Consider the following 22,358-nt stretch of genomic DNA (forward strand, 5'->3'; position numbering starts at 1 on the left):
CTTATGAGGGAGAAATGTAACCTGGCTGGAGATAGGATTCATCCAGGCAAGTGTTATGCTGGAGGAATAAACTCTTTTCTTTCCCAGCCTAACTATGTTTATTCCCAACACATGGTATGATATCAGCCCATCCATTTTCCTCAAGAAAGAATCTTTACTCATCTCTCACATTTGAATTCTAGCCACTTGTTCTGGGCCCATAGTCTCCATAATGAATTGCCAAACAACAAAAAGAAATAATCTTCCCTGACTAATGAGAGATGGGCACCATCTGTGTAATTCTTCCCTCTCCCCAGCACACATGTGACTAACTAAACAGAGACATGGGCATTATATATGAGAACTCTCTCTCTTGCATCAGTAAGAGAATGAATAGACAGCACATGAAATGAGCTTGAAATAGCAAGTTGCCAGTTGTGTCTTACATTGTCAGTGCTAGAGGCTGGTCGTCCTACCTGGATTTGCTGGACCATATTCCTCAGCTGTACCAGAAACTCCTTTGCTTCCTTGGCTCTGTCAGAAAGACCATTAAGGGCCTGGGACAGCTGACTCTGCAAAGGAAGAAGAAAAAGCATTCAGTGGTCTTATTTGAAAAAATGTTTTATGGGCAAACTCTCATTTAAACCTGATGGTCTAGTTGCATTTAGTACTGTCTGACAGCATAACTCTTTCATTACCACCAGTGTATTACTGTCCCCATACTTCTTTTTTTTAGCAAGAAACATCTTTATTAAATTATCACTTATGACATAGACAATCATACATTTATATAAATGAAAACAAACCATATTGACAATCTTAGTTGCAATCATTATACATCACAGACCATACTGACATAATTTTAGTTGCAAGGATTATACATCACTTATAATCTACCCAATCTCTGTCAGTCCAACATTACATAGCTCATTCAAATCCTGCTTTCTTTTAAACCTCATTCCTCCCCTGTATGTATTGTTCCCACAGTTCCAAATTTTTTCTATGTAATTTGCTCCTACCCTTTTCTAAAGATCCCAATTCCAGCTGTTCTGTCTCCATACCTCATTGTATATTACACTTTCAAGGACTTAAGATATAAAAACAATATTTCAAGTTCTTGAAAGTTTAGTAAATAAGAAAACACATGGAAACTTTAGCACACTGGTGGAAATGAAGGAGTATAAAAGTGTACCAAACCCATATCTATCTATCTGTCTATCTATCTATCTATCTATCTATCTATCTATCTATCTATCTATCTATCTATCTATCTATCTATCTACCTCAATCACAATATAAAGGAAAAATATTGCTCCAACTCTATCAATGATGCCCAATGAAAACTGTAACAAACAGATTATGGTTTTGCACTTACGGCCTCTTCAGCACAAATCTAGAAGCACCTTCAAACTTCTTTCTTAAATAAACTAAGAAAAACATCATGTGGCACTTTTGCCACATAATTTAAATAAAATCAGACATCATAAATATATTAATTATAACTGACATGAAATAAATGTAACCGTAATCATAAAATTAAATTATAATGAGTTGTCAACAAAAGAAAAAACAGATGTTTGTAATATAGATTAAAAATCTTGGATAATATTCATTGTTCCTTTAAACAGTGTGATGTGGAAGATGTAAAAATACAATTTGCCAGCCACCACATTGTTGCAATAGAGAGTAGGATACTGTACATCATAAATATTTGTACTCAAGTATTGTAATCATGAGGTTCAGCCACCATCTTGCTGTCAGACACAAAGTTCAACTTAGTAGCAATAGGTTCTTGAGATTTACAGAGAGGAGTAAAGAGTTACTTTCCTTTCCCCTAGGGATTCCACATAACTTCAATGGAAATGAACAGCCACACATAAAAGGAAAGAAAGATTATTATTCCTTTGAACTCAACTCTAAAAATACAGTCAGAAGAATAAATATATCTTCTTTCAGTTCCAGTAAATTACAACTTTCAAACAAGCCAGTTTTTGAATTAGTCAAACAACTGGACATGTTCCAAGCAAGAATAACTCTGACAAAGGAACCATCATTAGCCTCGCTGACCCCTCCTTAATGAAGGAATTCCCTTCTTCTACTTCCCCAAGTTATGATTAAAACAATTTAAAACTTTTTACTTGATGAAATTCTTTTTGATGCCTATTCTGGAGTTTATGGTATTCATTCTTATATTTTAAACATCTTTATTAAATCATCACTTGCCATGAGTATGCATACATCAATAGGGGGCCTTAATCTTGAAGTTTAGAGGTGTGGCAGAATTGTGAACTACTGCCAGATATGAACCTCATTTAGTTACTTATTACAGCATTTTTCCATAAACGGCAATTCTAGTAAATGTCAGGTAAAGTTTTTGTTTGTGGTGGGATTGCAGTAGGGGCAGTATTGTGCATTATGCTTCAGGATTTTTGTTCCAGTACTTTTAGAGGTGTATATATTCCAGCTTTGCTGCTAGAGTCTTATATTCTGCTTATCTTTACCTGCTTAAAGTTGCATTCCAGTGCCTTTCTGTTTAGTTTGCTACTGTTTTCCCCTGTCGTTTATGTCTTCCCCAGCCCCCCACTGACACATTAAAGGACAGCAATGAGATTCTGTTATTAAATGCTCAAATTCTATGTCCTTTGTCTCCCTATTTATGGTCCCAACAACCATACAGCTTTTAAAATATGTTAAATCAACTGTTTCTCTCCAGTAGAACAGTACCTTACTGTACTGTGGTGGTTTCACTTTCAAAAAAAACTTTTATCCTGGCATGGAAAAGCTTGCTGCAGTCTCCAATTCATTGATGTAATCAAGGCAAAGAATACAGGTAGTTTTCTGGCCATTTCACTCCCTAAACTGACATCACCACGACCATCCTAAAAATCCTACCCATGCTGTGATGTCACAATTTTCATAAAGCCTAGCCTACCTGGGAATATAGACCTGTAAATCAGAGTCATAGGACTAGAGCTCCAATATTGGCTTTATTTGACTGGATCCCTCTCTAGCCAGTCTGCTATATTAAGCACACAGGTATCCCAACACAGGGTTTTTTTCATGACTCTGAGGAGTATGGAAACTACATATTGTGTGAAACAAGCTTTTCACTGAAAGGGAAGAAAAAATCTTTTATTTAAATTCTGCTTCAATATTTTAAGTTGCACTTATAGTGACCTGTGATACACTTTTGTAGTTCTCTGCTTTTTTCCATGTTTAGTGAAAAAAAAAAAGATAACGGTTTACATTTCTTTAGTTTGTTCTGGGACCATTGTCTTGTCACTTCATTTGCACTTGTGTGAAGATTTTGTATTACTGCAAGGATTTAGTGTCATTGACACGTTACACTACATTTCTATCTCCATAAGTAGAAATAAGTAAAAATAGCCGTTTGTAATTTAACAATGTCTGAGGCCATAATTTCAGCATAGTCTGGTGCATGAGTCTATGGTGGGATTGTAGTAATGGCAGTATTGTGAATTCTGCTCCAGGATTTGTACTTCAGTACTTCTACAGCTGTATATATTCCAGTTTTACTACTAAAGTCTTATATTCTGCTTATCCTTTACCTTCTTAATGTTGCATTTCAGTACCTTTCTGTTTACTTTGTTGCTGTTTTCCCCAGTTATTTGTGTCTGTCCCACCCCCACTAAGACATTAAGCTAACATTTCTGAAAATTCTAACCATAGCAATAGAGGTCCAATATTGGCATTATTCGATTGGATCTCTCTATAGGAAGTCTATTTCTTACAGCGTGAATTTTTTACCCAACCCAGCTACTCTTTCATGTTGCCGTTTTAAATGTCTGTGTCTCTAACTTCTGCCTCTTAGTCCCTCCATCCCCTCTTTCATTGTTTGTTGTGTAAGCTATTTAACTATGTTTCCCAATTATTGTTTTCTATATACAGATAATATTAAGTACCCGGGTCTATATTACCGTGTTGAAAGACATGTTCGCCGAACACGTCTAAATCAATACAGTAATACTGACTTGTCTAAAACGCGAACGGCCAAGTCAATGAATATTTTCCCAGGGGAAAAAATTGCTTAGCCATCATCAGGGATTTGCCCTTTTCCCCACTGTAGTGCAGTTTCAGAGTTGGTATATTTAGCTAGGGGGGTATGGGGGGGTGAAACCCCCTACATTGTAGGGTTTGAAAGTGTGTTTTTTTCTGTACGGCTGAGTGATTTTTTTTCCCCTGGGAAAAAATTCACTGACTCGACTGTTCAGGTTTTAGACAAGTTGATATTACTGTGTCAGTTAAGACGTGTTCGATGAACATGTCTTTCGACATACTTATATAGACCCTAAGTACCCACCCAGCAAGCCAGTATTGCTCTAGAGCAAATTGTATCTATAAAACTACCCATATAATTGAAACCTGGAACTTAGTGTTGCCAAAACAAAGCCATTGCACAGAGACAAGAGGGTTAGAGCAGCTAGTTAGTGTGTTAAACAGTACTTTTACAGCACTACTACCACAATCTAATCTTGTCTATTGCCAATCCCCAGAGACAGCCAAGGGGACCTCTGTTTAACACAGTCCACAACCAATAGTAGTCCACCCAAATACAGGTCCAGACAACATGAATATGCAATTTCCATAAATCTCCATAACCAGCTTGGTACCTATGGACATCCTGAGACAATATAGCAATTGTCTCATGTTTGCACACAACCATTTAATCATTAAAGAATCAAACACAATGGTCAGTTTCTATCAGCCATATTCCTGGACCTGTCCAAGGCCTTTGACATGGTCAACCACTCCAAACTCATCTATGTCCTCTCCTCCTTTAGTCACAGTCATCTCACTATCACCTGGTTCCAAAGTTACCTAACATAACGTCAACAGACTGTCCACTGGCAACAAGATCTTTCACCCCTTCGCCCTATCACCTTAGGGGTTCCCCAAGGATCCATCCTTGGTCCTCTTCTTTTTTCTCTTTTTACCAATCAGATCCACTTTGCTACATCCCAGGCCTCAGTGATTCAGTATGCTGATGGCACTACCCTGATTTTCACAGCTTCCTCCGTCAAAGACCTTCATACTATTACTCAAGATTCCTTCTTATCCACTGAATCCTGGTTCACTAGCTCCCAACATATCGTACACACCAACAAAACAAAATTTCTTCTCTTCTACCCAACCAGATACACCTCTCCATTTATAACCTTCATTACCTTCTCTAAAAATAAAACTGTTATCACCCCAGCAAACCATACCAAATTATTAGGAATGGAAATTGACAATAACCTGAAATTTGATATTCACATTGCCCAATCCATTAAAAAAATCCACAAAAAACTAGGTCTCCTATATAGAAACAACAGATTTCTGACAAATAACTCAAAAGCCACCATTGCTGGAACCCACCTTCTCTCAACTCTCCTGCATGCCTCCCCAATCTTAACCAACCACCGCAAGACAGATCTAGCCAAACTGGAAGCATGTTACAATAAAATCTCCAAGTTTGCCAGTAATGCCTCATACAAGTCACATCACTGCTCATCACTTAAGCAGCTCAAGTGGCTTGAACTCTCTCAACTTCTCTTTAATCAACTTACCTTCACTCACAAAATACTCTATCAATCAGAAAAAAATCCTGTGCTCAAAGATATCATTCAGCTACATTCCTCCTCAAGACCCCTTTATTCCAGCAACAAACTATTTCTACACACCACCAAAGCTAACAATTCAGCAGGTGAATCACTTTTTTCCAACTACACCTCCAAACACTGGAAAAATCTACCTAACTCACAAGTAACTCCTCAACACTTCAATTTAAAACATTTTTAAAAATGTACGTTACTAACACCTGGCTTTGCACCTGCAACTCCCCTGGATAGCCTATTCCTCCTTTCCATTCTGTTATTACTCTTACTCTACTAGCATGATGTAGCACTAATGGTAGTTTCACTTTAACTGTACATAATCATTTGGGTATATCCACTAAATGTAAACAACCATTTTTTATGTAAATTACTGTTGCTCTACTTATTGTGTCTGAAACCACTATCTTGTATGTATTTGCTTCTCACTTGGCTGTATTTATTTCTCTTTTGTATGTATTTGCTACTCTTGGAGCTTTTCTCCCAGGCCTCCGCTGAAAAAGGACCTGAGTCCAGTTGGACTTTCCCGGTAAACAAATGTAAAATAAATAAATAAATAAATGCATAAATAAACACAGTATGCAAGAGATGCACATGCAGAATTTCAATGGAGGCAACAATCTCACAAGCAAACAAGGTTGTCAAGAACACACTTACTACATACACCACATATAATTGCCACGACACACAGAGAACGACTTATGCTAAGGCACTGAAAAGCAATCTTCCCAAATCTCAAAGACCTCCAAAACCTGTAAATGGCAATGCCAATCCTCTTCAAGTCTCTAAAGCACTCACCAAAACCAACACCAAACACCACACATACACCTACACCTAGTGGAGCCCCAAGAGCAAAGCACATAAGGCAAGCAAATATATTCCTCAGGACTCTTTTCATTAGAGACTTCACTGTATTTCACACAGATGCGCCACTCACTAGAGTGAACAGTGAGAAGATAATGTTTAGTTGCTTAACTGTAGCCAGGATCTGTCGAGTTACACATGCATTCATGTCGCTACATCCCAAGTACCATTATGATTCTATCATAGTCCATGTGGAAGTTAACGACCTGAGACATACCTGCTGCACTATACAAATAGAGACATTATTCATCTCTCTGAATATGTATCTCAAGCAGGTATATGCCTTGCATTAAGCAACAAGAAAGATGCCACAGTATAGACAAAAGTTGACTGAGTTCAATAATTGTCTTAGTTTCTGGTGTCTTTCCAGGGGGAATGCAATATTTGTCAGCATGGGAGGACATGGTAACAAATAACATTTCTTTGCAAAGGATGGTCTTCAACTGTCCCTCCAGGCTTCTAAATATTGGCTAAAACTTTATCCAGCCCCTTATAACTTTTTTAAGAAATGCAAAATCGACAAACCTACCGATATCGCAGATAAAATGCAAAGAAACCTAAAAGTGTTACTGCTCAATGCTAGAAGCTTAAAAATGGACATCTGTACCATTACTGAGAAATGGTTTAAATCCACAGAACGTACTCCAGCAGTGCAAGGTTTCAGTGTCTTCCACACATTTAGATCATCAGCTGCACAGACGGGAACAAATAGTGGAAACATTTCAATCTACATTAGCAACAAGCATAACTCTAGATTGGTTAATCAGGATGACACCCTGGAGTCTATCTACATGCAATCACTATAGACAAAGTCCTACACTATATCCTAGCTAACTATAGGTCAACCTCTATGTCCCAATAATCCCATAGCTCATACATAGACTTAATAGAGACGCTCACCATTAAATCAACTAGCCTATTCATGGGAGACTTTAACTACCCCTCTATAGACTGGGAAAAATACACTGCCTCAGACTCACAGGCACAACAATTCTTATACTTTATTAACACAAATACCAGTGAAAAGATAGTGTGCACACCCACCAGAGGTTCAAATATACTGGACCTGGTTATGACCTGGTTCTGACCAATATGGGAGAGTGCTACACTCTCCCCAGTGTCATGTGATGAGATCAGACCACAAAGCTGCCTCCTCCAAATAAATATCAAATCAGTAACCTCTGCAAACCCTGTAACAGTTAGGAACTATTCCAAAGCAAACTACATCTTATTAAGTGATAGTTTGTCAAAATTTAGTGCCTCTTCTAACTCCGAGTTTATAGTAGCCTGTGTGGAATTGTTCACAGAAACTCTGTACAACCATGTTAAAAGGCAGCTGTACCTACTAAAAGTAAGCCGAAAACAAACTCTAAAAATAAATCACACTGGTGGTATCTTAACCTTACATGGGTCAATAACAAAAGGAAAAAGGTTATGATTAAAATCAAGAACAGCAACTCCCATAACGATAAGAGCTCTCTAATTAGCTAAGTAGGAAAATATGAGTACTAATTAACAAGGCCAATTCAGAGGTCAAGATAGCCTCACAGGCAAAAGCCAACCACTAGACCTTTTGTAGATATGTCTGTAACCTTAACAGCATCATGGTGGACTGGTGGTCAAGCATATCTCTCAACTGCACCGAATTACTCGATTTTTACTGATTTTTGGGGTTCAAATAATGGGGTGCCACAATTCCCGAGTGGCACCCCTTCATTCCCGATTTTTTTAACTTATTTTTTTTAATATTTTTTTTTTGCGCTTTGAACCTGACGTCATCACGGGCCCGATGACATCAGCTCTGTCAGCTTGTCAGAAGTGAGCTCATTGAGCTCAAGGGCACATATTTCTGGCTGGTTGTAAGGCTTCTAACTGCCATGAACTGAACTTGCCGGCTGCTGCTTAATTGATTCGGTATTAATTCCAACAGGCTGTAAGGCTTCTAACAGCCGTGAACTGAACTCACTGCTGCATAACTAAACTGAATCAGGTAAACTCTTGCTGTGAACTCTTTTATGGCTCCATTTTACCGTGAACTGGTAAACTCTTGTTGGACTTGTATCTGTTGCTGAGCTGTAACCGTTGACTTCTTCAGTTTCTCTCTCATTATATTTAACAACTGGGCAAGTGTGCATGCAGGTTTTATCTGCTGTTCAAGTTTTATCTGCTGCATTTGTAAGGCTGTGGCATTAACCATTGGTGTGTAAGCTTTCACTGTGCAGTTAATTTATCAGAACGGCAAAATGTTGTGCAGTTTACCTGCACATTTATCTGTCAGGCAAGTGTGCAAGACAAGTTTTATGTTTTATCTGCTGCTCAGATGTGTAACGTTGTTCAGTTTATCTCTCTCTTTATTTTTTAACTACTGCAAGTATGCGTGCAAGTTTTATCTGTGCCATTTCAGTTTATCTGCTCATTTCAGTGTGCAGTTAATTTAGCCAAAGTCTGTGCATTTCAGGTTTTATGTTATTTGCAAGTCCCATTTCGGTTAAACCTGCTGCTATGTTTGCTGTTCATAAGTGCATAACCTTTGTTAACTTGGGGCCATTTCAGTTTATCTACTGAATCTGCAACCGTTGATCTCCTTAACTACTGGGTAAGGTGTGTGTGTGTGTGTGTGTGTGTGTGTGTGTGTGTGTGTGTGTGTGTGTGTGTGTGTGTGTGTGTGTGTGTGTGTGCGTGAGTGTGTGGGTGTGTTGATCTGCTTAACTATTGGGCAAGCTTTCAGTGTGCAATTAATTTATCAGATGTCCATGCCTTTCAGGTTTTTTGCTGAGCTGCATTCATAAATCTCATTTTTTTATGTTAAATTACTTCGTTTCAGGTTATCTGCTAGCTGAATTCGTAAGTCCCGTTTGCCGTTTCGGTTTTACTGGGCCATTTCAGTTTATCTGCTGCAACTACTGGGCAAGCTTTTCAGTGTGAAATTAATTTAGCTTTCAGTGTGCAATTTATCAGAGCTGCAAGCTTAAAAGTCTATGGGACAACTTTATATTCTAAGGACAAAGAAGTATATTAACTAAAAGTGTTTTCTTACAATTCAAGGCATATATGAAAGTTTTTTTTAAAGGAAATGTGTGAAAATGTCAGTTTGTTTAGTAAAATGAAAGATGAAAGGGGTGTGTAGAATAGAGGCTGGGAAGTTACTTTAAAAAACTGAGAATGATATAAGACATTTGCCGAGTATAATTTTTGTTAATAGCTTTCAGGACACACTAATGTAGGCTGGTCAGCCTAAGATATATTTTTCTGTAGTGATTCTTCACATTTAATATAAGCATGCAACAACATTTGTTGCAATATATGTGAGGGGAATGAATATATGGCAAAGAACTGTAAACATGTATGCACAAAATATAAAGGGAATTGTCATTCTGTCTGGATTGTAAATTACATGAAAATAATGGTGAAAAAGTTGAACATTAGGAAGATGATCAGTGTTTAGTTGTGGAGGAACAAAATAAGGAGGTTGTTAAAGAAGTTATGGCAGAAAATATTTATGTACAGGAAGGAGACATTCAAATAGGGATGCATGAAGTGGAAATTGAAACAAAAAATGTTTGATTTGTTGGATGATAAGAATGAAATATCAGATGAGGAAGTTAAATGTAACAATTAGTCAGGTTCAAACCCTGTACCATGGGCCTTTGTCCCCCAATACATTTTTGCTTCTTTCAGATTTCTTTCTTTCTTGTGCTGCATAGTTCCTCAGTGGGAGAGAAGTTTAGTGCTGCTTACCTAAAGTCTGTGTTAGTGTTAGTAGCACAGCAGATACAATATTTGCTTTTTGATGCAGAAGGCTGTGGGTTCTACTCCCACAGTAAATAGATGGATTGTGGGTACTGTACTGTGTTGTATTTTTAAAGGGGGTGGATGCTGCAGTCCTGAAAATGTCCTCCTTTTGGAGGAGTTACCTAGTAACTATGAACCTGTTATCAGATTGCCATCCATTCTCTATTGAAATAGTACTAGCTTTTTTAATGTAACATAGTCAGTTTATTCTGTGAGGGTAGCAGGCACTTTACTTATAGATGAAACAATGAAATCTAAAGTTGTTTACTAGCAGCAACCTCTTCATTAGTTACAGATCTCTTTAATGTGGAATTATTTAGATGACTTTTACTAATGCAGAGATTGTGCATATTTACTGATACTGGTGGACTGTAGACATTTGAGCCGACTTTTATGATGGAAATATTCTGAATTGGGCAGTTTTGTCATTATTGTTTCATGCATTTTGTTTCATTGCTTACTGGAAAAATGTTCAAAATGATAAATTTAAAAAGCACTATAACAAGTGTGCTGTATTATACAAGGAATGTAATTTAATATGTGTGGTTGGCATAATGGTTAAGGTGTTGACTTTATAGACACAATGTGCAGGGCTTGATTCTTGCAGGGGGTAATTGGCTAGGCTTGAAATGGCCCACAAAGGCAGCTAGCCTAGTACTAATCTATAGTGGAAATATCTAATAGTCAAGAAGGTGTATCAAAGAACATGTGAATGTTTTGTGTGCAAGGAGCCTATGATCTGAAAACAGCCCAAAAGTAATCTTTATCTGCCACTGTCCAGATGTATTTTCTTTGAATGTGGGTTTCAATGCTGTTTCAATGAATATGAGTTTCAAGGGAAGATAAGTTTTAATGCCAAGCCTATTTTCGTTGTGAAACTGTATTGCTTTGTTTAGCAGATGTCTATTAGTGTTTGTGCTATAACATGTGCAATAAGTTTTAAATGAAATCCAAATAAGCATTGCAGAAGTAAAGCAGTATGCACATTACAGTGTTTATAGTAAATGGGGTGAAAAAGCCAAGTAATGGGACATTGGAATGGCTGTGGGAGACTCTGGGGCCATATTTTGGTTGTTTGTTCATCAGGTTACGTTTGAAAGCTGGTATCCCACAATTCCATTGTAGTGGGTGTGGTTACACAATTATGTATGCAAATGTTATGCTAATCAGCGTACAGATTTGTACCTATATTGCATGGGCCTTTGTCCAGATTTTTGATGTTTCCAGGTTGAGATGTATGCTTGAGAGCTATACAGATGTCCCCCATTATTATTTTGTAAATTGCCTTTCACTCTCATTTAGTTATACAATATTTTATATGTTCTACTAATTATCCCCTTTTAACAACAATCTCTGTTCCAGGCTAAACCAAAAACCCTGTTAGTACTGGTCTTTTACTTGGCATTCAGCTTTCTCTTTCTCTTTGCTTGTATTCTATCAATCCCTGAAAGGAAAGGCAGTCTTTATCTTGCAGTCCAAACTTCTGCTTAGCCTCATCCACTCTATTACACTTCCCTCCTTAATTATTTGTTCTCAGTCCCTTGGTTCCCTTTAAATTTCTTACAGTAAGTTCCCCTTTTGCCTGTCTTCTATACCCCTGCTTGAAGTCATTCCTATTAGTGAAATCTCCATTTGACGTTCTGGTGTTGGCAAAGTTCTAGGAATAATTTACTATTTTTAATTTCCCCAAGTCTTTTGGGTTTCTAATATCATTCAATCATTACAAAAAACATTTTGAAGGAAAAGACCAGTAACATACCTGGCTATGTTGCTAGAAATTAGATGGCAGATATTAGATATTAGATGGTAATGTTGTTCTGCCACTGACTAGACTATTGATAAGACTTATCTGATATCCTTTCTCCATTTCTTGTGGCCTTGTACATTAAGGGATTTTAAGGTACCTGGCAATTTTGAGAGTTAAGGCCATGAGCCTCTAGTATGCATCATCCTGAAGTCTTTTGTTTCATTTTTTCAATTTCCTATACCAAACTGAGTGAATCTGAGAAATTTGTTTAACCAGTTAGCTCTCATGGGTTATCCTTAAAAAGGAACACTTGTGTTCAGTGGGGTTACCAACTTATTAAGTAAATAAAATAAATAAAAATAAACAAAACAAAAGTCACAGAAAGTGAAACAAAGACTCAATGAACAGTGACAGGCACAGAGCAGCCTTGGAATGCACAAAACTTAGCTTAGGATGTAGGCTGCAGGGGAGAGGTGAGGAAACATGCAGACAGTAGAAGACTATGAACTAAAAATGTTATACTGTCAAGCCAAATGGCAAAGGTAGAGTGAAATATTAAGGGCAAATAAGAAGGAAAGGGAAATAGGAGGCAGACTTAAAGAGGAAAATATGAGGCAAAATTAAAGAAGCTAATGTTTCACACAGACAGTGTCAGTCATACTAAAATTTCTTCAGCAAACAATCTACTTCTGTATTCAGACTGCTCATATTCTTTGGATATCACTTCACCTAAACAATACACATTCACTGTATTCACACCCAGGCTGTACTTCATCAATGGATTACTACCTGAATGCCACATTCACTGCAAGGGTCTATTCACCACATTTACAGATAAGATTAGAACAAACTAAATGAAGAATGCAGGATCAGTTCTGAATACCCTGCTACACTGAACTAGATATAGTAGGTATTAGACAGTGAATACACCTATAATGCAATTTCTAGAAGAATTTTCAGTTATATATCTTACACTTTTGTCAGAGACGAGATACTCTTTTTACCGTGAATTAAAACTTTCTGTTCTATATGTGAAAATACTGCTGCTAATGATTGTATTCATAGTACTGCAACATAATTTTGTGTGTGTGTGTGTGTGTGTGTGTGTGTGTGTGTGTGTGTGTGTGTGTGTGTGTGTGTGTGTGTGTGTGTGTGTGTGTGTGTGTGTGTGTGTGTGTGTGTGTGTGTGGTGTGTGTGTGTGTACATTTCATTATTTGTTGATTAAAATGCATGGGATTATTTTCATGGGGTTTCTGTGTTTATTTTTGTTGTCTGTAGTGTGTGTATGGTAACTTCATGCACAGTTTTTGTATTGCAGTGAATTTAGATCCTATAGGTGTTGATGAAAGTACAGGGGTGATAAGCAAAGCTGTGACTACATGTGGTATTATGGCTCAGATCTATTTTTTTCATAACATATCTTCATTAGAGTCTAGTGTTAGAATAATTACTTGTCTCACACACACACAAGCGTGCATCCATACACACAAACTCCTTCACTACACTGGGACTACTACTGTCTAATGGAATATGCATCTACTCTTGACCCTCTTGGAAATGCTGCAGGGGAATGACATCACACCATGTGTCATTGTTTATAGCTCTGAATTACTAAAGGCTTTATAAAAGAGTACAGCAGGCAGAAAAGTAAGTAATGTGGATATTAACATACAGGATTTTCAAGATATTCCTGCCTTCTGTGGTAGTTGCACTGTTTATTATGATTTCTGTTCACCGAATTCTTGTGTGCAATACTCATGTCAACATACAGTACCTTAGTTTACATGCAGTGGCAACAAAGTATTAACAATTATATAGAATATTAAAACAACAGATAAAGTGAAAAGCTTATTTGTGACAATGCATTGTATTATACCTAATTATAACATCTGATTTAAAGTATCCTTTTTATGCTGGAATTTATAATTTGTTTACAGGTAATTTGTTGGTGGTTATCATAACATTGGTCATGTCTTTCAATGGAATAGTACACTGAACAAATAAATTAAACCAGAAAATTACTCGGTATATTTTGATTAAAGTCACAGATTTCATTATCTCACTGAAACATATGCCTGATTTTAATTATATTTATTAAATATGTTTTCTTGCTGAGATTTTCAAAGTTAGTCCCATGACCCTCCACTGGAATGAAAAATTCTTCCCTGAACCTTTGCCAGAAAATATAGCGACAATGACAAGCTAACTGACCTCTGCTCAGGAATACTGTGGTTATCTCTATTGCATTTGCATCCTGCTCTGAAACATTATTTTGATGAACAGGCATAGAGTTACATTTACACTGTCATTTCCATCTATCCTGTGTGAAACAAAGCTGATATAGTTTCCTAAATATAAACATCTAAAGAGGCACAGAGCTTACAAACATTACCCTGCAGTCTTCCTGGACAGCGACATTAAGTGGAACATGCATAGTTTAACAATTCACTTCATTAACAGGGAATTGCTCATTTGTTTGCTCGGTTTGCGTGTTATTTACTATCACATGCATTAACGTCTGTGTGAAGACTACTGCACTATGCTAATTTTTGAAGAAACGTGCATATTTTTCAGACATACACAATTAACCAGACTGATCTTTCCATAACATTGTTTCAAGTTTACTGAAATTATTTCTTTTACTTGATTTGTGTTCCTGAAATATGCAGACTTCTGGCAAAGCATAGAAAAGAACTGCATACTTCAAGCGGAAGTACTCACTTCTTAATGAGTGAAGGAATTAAACTCCATGTTTGTTTATGTATTCCTACATTCAGCCAACTATTATCATTCAAAATGTGTTACCTACCACGTCCATGATGTTAAATCAAGCTTGTAGAATGATGCATAAGTGTGTTACCTACCACATCCACAATGTTAAATCAAGCTTGTAGAAAGATGCATAAGTGTGTTACCTACCACGTCCACAATGTTAAATCGAGCTTGTAGAATGATGCATAAGTGTGTTACCTACCATGTCCACAATGTTAAATCAAGTTTGTAAAATGATGCAAGTGTGTTACCTACCACGTCCATGATGTTAAATTAAGCTTGTAGAACGATGCATGTGTGTTACCTATCACATCCACGATATTAAATCAAGCTTGTAGAATGATGCATAAGCAATGATACTGCATTGTTTTATGCTGCTATTTCACTCAGTGGGGTAAAGGATTCATAGATCTAACTTAAAAAAGTAATAAGAATAGTCATATGTCCCTTCAAGACTGTTTTTTTTTTAATAAAGAACTGTTTTTTTTTTTTTTTTTTTTTTTAATAAAGAACTTTTCTGTGATTAAAACATGTTGTGTGTCCAGGATATCTGTTCAAATGCAAGTTTACTAAATTAGAAAATGCAAATATCATTCAAATGTCCATTAGGAAAGTTTAAAAAAATCTTCCTATAACATCCATTCAGGGGGGTTGCACCTCAGTGTACACCTTATTATGTATTTTAATTGCAGCCATTGTACCTTAGGGTAGGGAGAAGCAATCGTTTGCAGTGATCCTTACCTAGCTATTGCCTCATTTTGCTGATTCAGCCACAAGCAGATTAGAACCATGCCCTTCCTTCTAAATGTTATTACTATGATGTCTCCACAACTATAACCAATAAATAAGTTAGGATATAATTGCTGTATACAACGCTTCACCATTTACATGAAGTGAATGGTCCAACCTTTATTGTTCTCATTGAGAGACAGCTTTTCATTGAAGTGAAGCAACCATGTTGGCTTCTATGTTCATTTTTTTAGTCACTGCATTAAGCATAAAACTAAAAGTACATTCCATAATCTGCAAAACCTAAACTGGGAATCTTAAATTAAGGCTGCGTAGGTTACCTGTGGTTAGACTGAATGAACAATTTGAGTCAATACCCTAAAATTTCTTCAGAAAATCTTCAAGAGTAAATGAAATTTAATGAAGATCAGCATAAAATGAAAAAGGTAGTTCTTCTGTGAAGCTTGAACCAGTGCACTCACATAAAGTAGAAGTGAATAACCCCAAAAGTCACAGGAGAGGCTTGAACATTGCAATGTCAGCAAACATCACTCATTCATTCATAGTCTTGATTAACCTACAAAATGAATTATAAGTCTGTTCATTAGAGTGAGGGTTAGATAACTGAGACTCAAGCCGTACGGACTTACGTTGCTGTTATAGTTAGAGATGTATTAGGCACTATGGGATACTCAATGAGGCTTAGGACCAAAATCAATGATAAATCTCATCCTGCTGTTATTACAATAATAAATCAGAATGGAGCTCCTGATAGGAATTAATTAGAGCTAGGTAGATGGTGTGATGGAAGGTTTATCACCAAAAATAGTTATAACACTGAGCAAAGGACAGTTATTTGGTTGACCAATGTCTCCTAATTGCCAAACTCAAAACTCAGATTTAAAGAAGGCATTCTGAGATGGATAAGGAGTTATCTGTTAGACTGGCTATTTCAGGTAGCTTTTAGTCAACATACATAGGATCACAGGCAAATACACAGCAATCAGTCAGCAGATTACAACAAGCCTAACTAATAATCTGGGGTCAGAATCAAACCCTGCAACTTATATATGGGGGGTTAACCATTATGTTTAAGCTACCTTGTCAATGGTATACTACAGCAGGGACTGATGTTAAGTCTTATCCCTTTCACTTTATTTATAAACGATGACCTTGCTTTAGATCTCATATGACTCATGCAACATTATATATGATGATTTGTTACTCTTTATTTTATTTATTTATTTTACATTTGTTTACCAGGATGGTCTGACTGGGACAGTGCCCATTTTCAGCAGAGGCCCAGGGAGAAGCGCTCCAGTCCAAGCTTACACACAAATTATCCCAACAAGTAATAGAAACTATAAACAAAATTGAAAAAAACATTAATGCTAACAGACTTACAAGATAAAAATGTAAAAACAAAAATATATACATAGAATCAAATAGGACAAGACTTTAAACACTTAAAAATAGACAAATAAATGGTTGAACTGATAAATGCGAAGGAACATAAAATTAGTTAAGAAATTAAGCAGGGAGAATCACTTTGGCAAAGTAGTGCATAGTTAGTAATACTTCAGTGGTGAGAGTTGCAGCGAGGAATGTAACTACTTATAGAGTAGAAGTAGTGTTGTTAGAAGGGATATGTTAACATAGTTAGTACGTACAGCCAAATTATATAAGTACTGCTAAGTTAATAATTAACCCGGAGTGTTACACGTGCAAAGCCAGAATTCAAATAAGTGTCTTTTGAGAGATATTTTGAAATGATTGAGATTGCTTATGGATCTAATACTATGTGGAAGGGTATTCCAATTTGTAGCAACAAAGTTAGAGTAAAGAGAGTTGCCTGCTGTATTGGATATATGGGTTACTTGGAATAAGTCTTTGTTACATGATCGAAGACTCAGAATCTTAGAGTAGGGTTGTAGAAGATTTTTTACAGAAGATACATTGTCAGGACTGTGCATTATTTTGCAACCCATTATTAACTGTTTATAGTTCATAATATGAGTAGTTCCAACCAAGAAAGATTTTTTAGGCATCGACAGTGTTGGGTTGAATGTGTGGAATCTGTTGCAAATTTGCCAGAGTTATTATAACATGATTCTAATTCACTTAGGTCTGACTTTTTGAGCTTGGTAAGTATGGAGGATGCGTATAAGAGTGAGGAGAGAAGGTGTTTTCTAGGTATGGCTATTCTTGCAGCGTCTGTTAAGAATTTTTTGTTTCTATTCATTGTTACCATTTTCTTGTGAATCTTTTTTATTGAGTTAGAAATGTGTATGTCAAATTTTAGTCTGTTGTCAATTATGGCGTCAAATAGTTTTGTTTGGGAATCTGGGAAAATCCTATTATTATTACTGGCAGTGATATAAAAGTTAGCTGGGAGGCTAGTACGTTTAGATGGATGAAAGATCATACTTTTAGTTTTATTAGGGTTGAGAATGAGCTGTGAGTTTGCTAACCATGTTTCAATATCAGAGAAGGCTTTTTGTGTGACTGTAAGAAGTTGTTATTATGAATGCTGCACATATGAGGGTTGAATCATCTGTGTATTGTATTGTATGATAGATGCTTGACAGGAGGCAGTATTAAGATCATTTATGAATATGCTGAAGAGGAGGATTGGACCCTGAGGGACTCCAAGTGTAACAGGAAGAAGTGGGTATAGATCTTGCTTCCATTTCACAGCTTGCTATATACATATATATATATATATATATATATATATATATATATATATATATATATATATATATATATATATATATATATATATATGTATATATATATATATATATATATATATATATATATATATATATATATATACACACACACACACACACACACACACACACAAACACACACACACATAGCTTTATGTCTGAAAAGACTGTTCATGTTGCACTGTAAGATTCAACACAGCTGAAATTGTAAGTTCTCATCTGTTTTCTGCCTGCACCTCCTTGGGACTAAAACATTCTGGCAGATATGCTTTCCATGAATTGTACCACCCTACTAGTAAAATTAATTTTCTACCCAGAAAGTCATATTGTTGCATTTGCATTCAGTTTGTCTTGCATTTTTAAAAATGTATAAACCTCTTCAAGTGTTGCCCCCAGAATAGTGGTGGCTGATGACTTCAAATCAAAGGGTGACTGCAGGAGACAGTTTAATGGCGTGGGATCAACTAGAAAGGGGCGGAGCTATGTTACAGTGGGATGAACCCTGACCATGCTTACCAGTTTACATAAAATAATTACTCAGTCACTATTGCACATGCTGAACAGTCTTCCAGCCAATACTAGACTAAAGCACATTTCAGACTCAGGGACGGCTCTTGCCATAGGACTGCCAGACTGCAGCCCTCCCACCTACAAAACAAAATAAAAACAAACCGAGAAACACAAAAATTAATTCCCGGACAGTACGCATGTGCACATGCTCTTAGACTGCTTTCTCAGCAGTCTAGATAAGGGGAAAGGCAAGATGCCCAGAAGTCTATGCGGCGATGACATCACAACATAGAGGCACTCCGGACTGCAGCAGTCACAGGCAGGACCAATCGCGGGTTTGGACTGCAGGGAATCCTTTGGGATCGGCCAATCGCGCAAGGAATACGGGTAAGGGGCTGTTCGGATATCGGCGGCAGCAACCGAGTGGTAATAGAAGCAGCGGGTATTTCGTTCAGTGACAAGGTAGGAGTGTAAGCAGGTATTTCGCTCGTTGGTGGGCTGGGGCCGTTCAGCGACAAGGTAGGAGTGTAAGCAGGTATTTTGCTCGTTGGTGGGCTGGGGCCGTTCAGCAACAAGGTGTGTGTGTGTGTGTGTGTGTGTGTGTGTGTGTGTGTGTGTGTGTGTGTGTGTGTGTGTGTGTAATGCCCCAGTTACTATATACTGGTGGCTAGAATAGACTCATGGTGGTGTGTCAGGAATACCTCAGGCTTGAACCCTGTATCTTGTATGCAGGTGTTAAGGTTCTGAATTCCCTACCCACCACCATTTGTAAAAAATTTGCAGATTTTTGCCTCATATTTGATCTGGTCTGTTCCACATAATATCTGTGGTTTCTAAATATTTAAATGCTTGATGTTTGATGGTGCAGTGGTAGCATTGTTGTCTCACAGCTATAGGGTTTCTGGTTTGATTTTTGGCTGGGGTGCCTTCTGTGTGGGGTCTGCATCTTTTCCCTGTGTTTGTGTTGATTTGCTTTTGTGTCCTCCCATGTTACAAAGACATGTCTGCATTATTTCTTCCTGGGCCTCTGCTGAAAATAGTTTTTTTGTTCCAAGTCAGAATGTCCTGGTTAACAAATGTTAAATAAAAAGTGACAGGCATTTGAATTTCAGACTTCGGGTTTCTGAATGTTTAATTCCTCACATATTTGATGGTGCAGTGGTAGCATTATTGCCTCACAGCTATAGGTTTTCTGGTTTGATTCTTGGCTGGGGTGCCTTCTGTGTGGAGTCTGCATCTCCTCCCTGTGTTTGTGTGGATTTGCTCTGGTGTCCTGCCATTTTACAAAGACATGTGTCTGCAGTATTTCTCCCTGGGCCTCTGCTGAAAATTGTTTTTGTTCCATCAGAAGCAAAACTGACAGGCATTTGAATTTCAGACTTCATATTCTTCAGAAAATACATAGTAACACAACCTTTTATTCTAGCAATTTTCTAAGTTTATAAGATGAATATTTGAAATTTGTCCTTATTTTTGGGACTGTATTCCCCCATTATTGGCTTTGTCCAGGTTTTTTGTGCTAAGGGTGACAGCTATGGGAAGAACTTAATTCACTGAATATGTTTGAGGGCTGTATTCCCTCATTACTGGGTTTGTCCAGGTGTTTTGTACTAAGAGGTTGACAGCTATGGCGAGAAGAGAATTCACTAAATGATAGCCATTTAAGTTTCAGTCTTCGTCTCTTTCACAAAGCAGCTGATTTGGCGTAGTTGTATGTTGCTCTGACTGTTTTGCACAGGGACCTTGTCAGTAAAATGTATGGTGGTAACACAGCATTTCCCTTTGACAAAGCAGTTGATTTGATGTAGTGGTATGTTGCTCTGACTGTTTTGAACAGGGACCTTGGCAGTAAAATGTATGGTGGTAACACAGCATTTTATTCTAGCAACTTTCCAAGATTATACAAGCAATGTTTAATGTGTCCCTGGTTTTTGGGCTTTTGACCCCCCCCAATAAATGTTGGCTTTTTCCAGATTTCTTGTGCTGCGAAGTTGAGATGCAGTTGAGTATTTAGTAGATTTTACAAGGTTCTGACAGCTGCAGGGGAAGAGAAGTTTAGTGCTGCTTATGCTGAGTTAGCTTGCATTGTTAATAGCACAACAGGTTGTGTACTTGCTGTTGATGCAGAAGGCTGTGGGTTCTACTCCCACAAGGGGTGGATGCTGCCATACTGAAAATGTCCTCCTTGGTGAAGATACTAACTATGAGCCTGTTATCAGTTTGCCATCCATTTCCTCTTGCAATATTACTAGCTTATCATTTTTTTAATGTAATACAGGCAATTTATTCCTCAGGGGCAACAGACACTATTTTTCGATAAAACCATGACATATAAAGGTGTTTGCTAACAGCAACCTCTTCATTAGTTACAAATTTATTTAATGTGGAATTATTTAGATGACTTATACTTCAGAGATTATGCATATTTACTGATAATGGACTGTAGAATTGTGCATATTTGCTGATAATGGTGGACTGTAGAATTGTGCATATTTATTGATAATGGTGGACTGTAGAATTGTGCATATTTACTGATGGTGGACTGTAGAAGTCTGAGTAGACATTTATGATGGAAATGTTCTGAACTGGGCAGTTTTGTCATTATGGGTGCATGCATTTTGTTTCATTGCTTACTGGAAAAATGTTCAAAACAAATTTAAAATGCCCTCTAACAACTGTACTGTATTGTACAAGGAATACAATTTAGTACAATCAGGAAGGTATATCAAAGAGCACATGTATGTTTCATATGCAAGGGACCTATGATTTGAAAACAGCCCAAAATTAATCTTTATCTGCCACTGGCAAAATGTATTTTCTTTGAATGTGGGTTTCAATGCTGTTTCAATGAATGTGAGTTTCAGGGGCAGAGAAGTTTTAATGCTAAGTCTGTTTTCATTGTGAGACTGCATTGCTTTGTTTAGCAGATGTCTTAGTGTTTGTGCTGTAAAATGCAAAATAAAACTTTCAAATGAAGTCCAAATCATCATAGAAGTAAAGCAGTATGCACATTAGTGTTTATGGTAAATGGAGTGAAATAGCCAACTAATGGATCATTGGAATGGCTGCAGAGGCTCCATTCGACAATGATTTTGTGAGGGGGAAGGGCGGCAAACTCAGAGGCTCAGCTGAACTATACCTCAACTGTCCAGATTTTCAAAGAATGAATAGATTTTTCCTTCTTATTTTTGGTTTGTCCCTCATAAAAGTTGTAGTTTTCTGGCAAATCATTTAGGAATTAAGTCACTAAATAATGATACATTGAGTTTCAGACTTCATAACTTTCAGAAAAATGCATGCTAAAGTAAGACCTGTTATTCTATCAACTGTCTCAGTTTATACAAGAGCAATTTTTAGTATTGTTTATATGTTCCCCCAATATATTTGGCCTTGTCCAGATTTATATGCATTAACAGTTTGAGAGGTACATGCAAATACATTGCTTTATAGAATTAGGCATAGCCAGCCTCTCAAATGTCCCTGATTTTGGCTCAAAATGTTGCCCTTCCCCCTAATAATCCCTCCGCAAAACAGCAATGTTGGAAGAAAACACGGAGCGTTTACAATTAAGAAATAACTGTAATAATCAAAGTTATAGATTACTTGAAATGCAT

The 22,358-nt window shown here is 37.1% G+C and overlaps 1 protein-coding gene across 11 annotated transcripts in view; it reads right to left on the minus strand.

Moving 5' to 3' along the window:
• TRIM9 (tripartite motif containing 9) overlaps nt 1-22,358 on the minus strand; it is a 1,161,212-nt gene that overhangs the window by 763,005 nt on the left and 375,849 nt on the right. For 7 of the 11 annotated variants that reach the window (XM_044074318.1, XM_044074311.1, XM_044074319.1 and 4 more), the window contains exon 2: nt 456-551. In XM_044074318.1, the coding sequence (XP_043930253.1) occupies nt 456-551 (96 nt within the window). Of the gene's footprint in view, nt 1-425; nt 552-22,358 lie in introns of all 11 variants that reach the window. The other 4 variants (XM_044074309.1, XM_044074314.1, XM_044074313.1 and 1 more) reach the window with 1 other exon arrangement.

This window comes from Protopterus annectens, chromosome 6.part0 (assembly GCF_019279795.1).
Source record: "Protopterus annectens isolate FY-2018-M chromosome 6.part0, PAN1.0, whole genome shotgun sequence".
Classification (NCBI taxonomy): Eukaryota; Metazoa; Chordata; order Ceratodontiformes; family Protopteridae; genus Protopterus; species Protopterus annectens.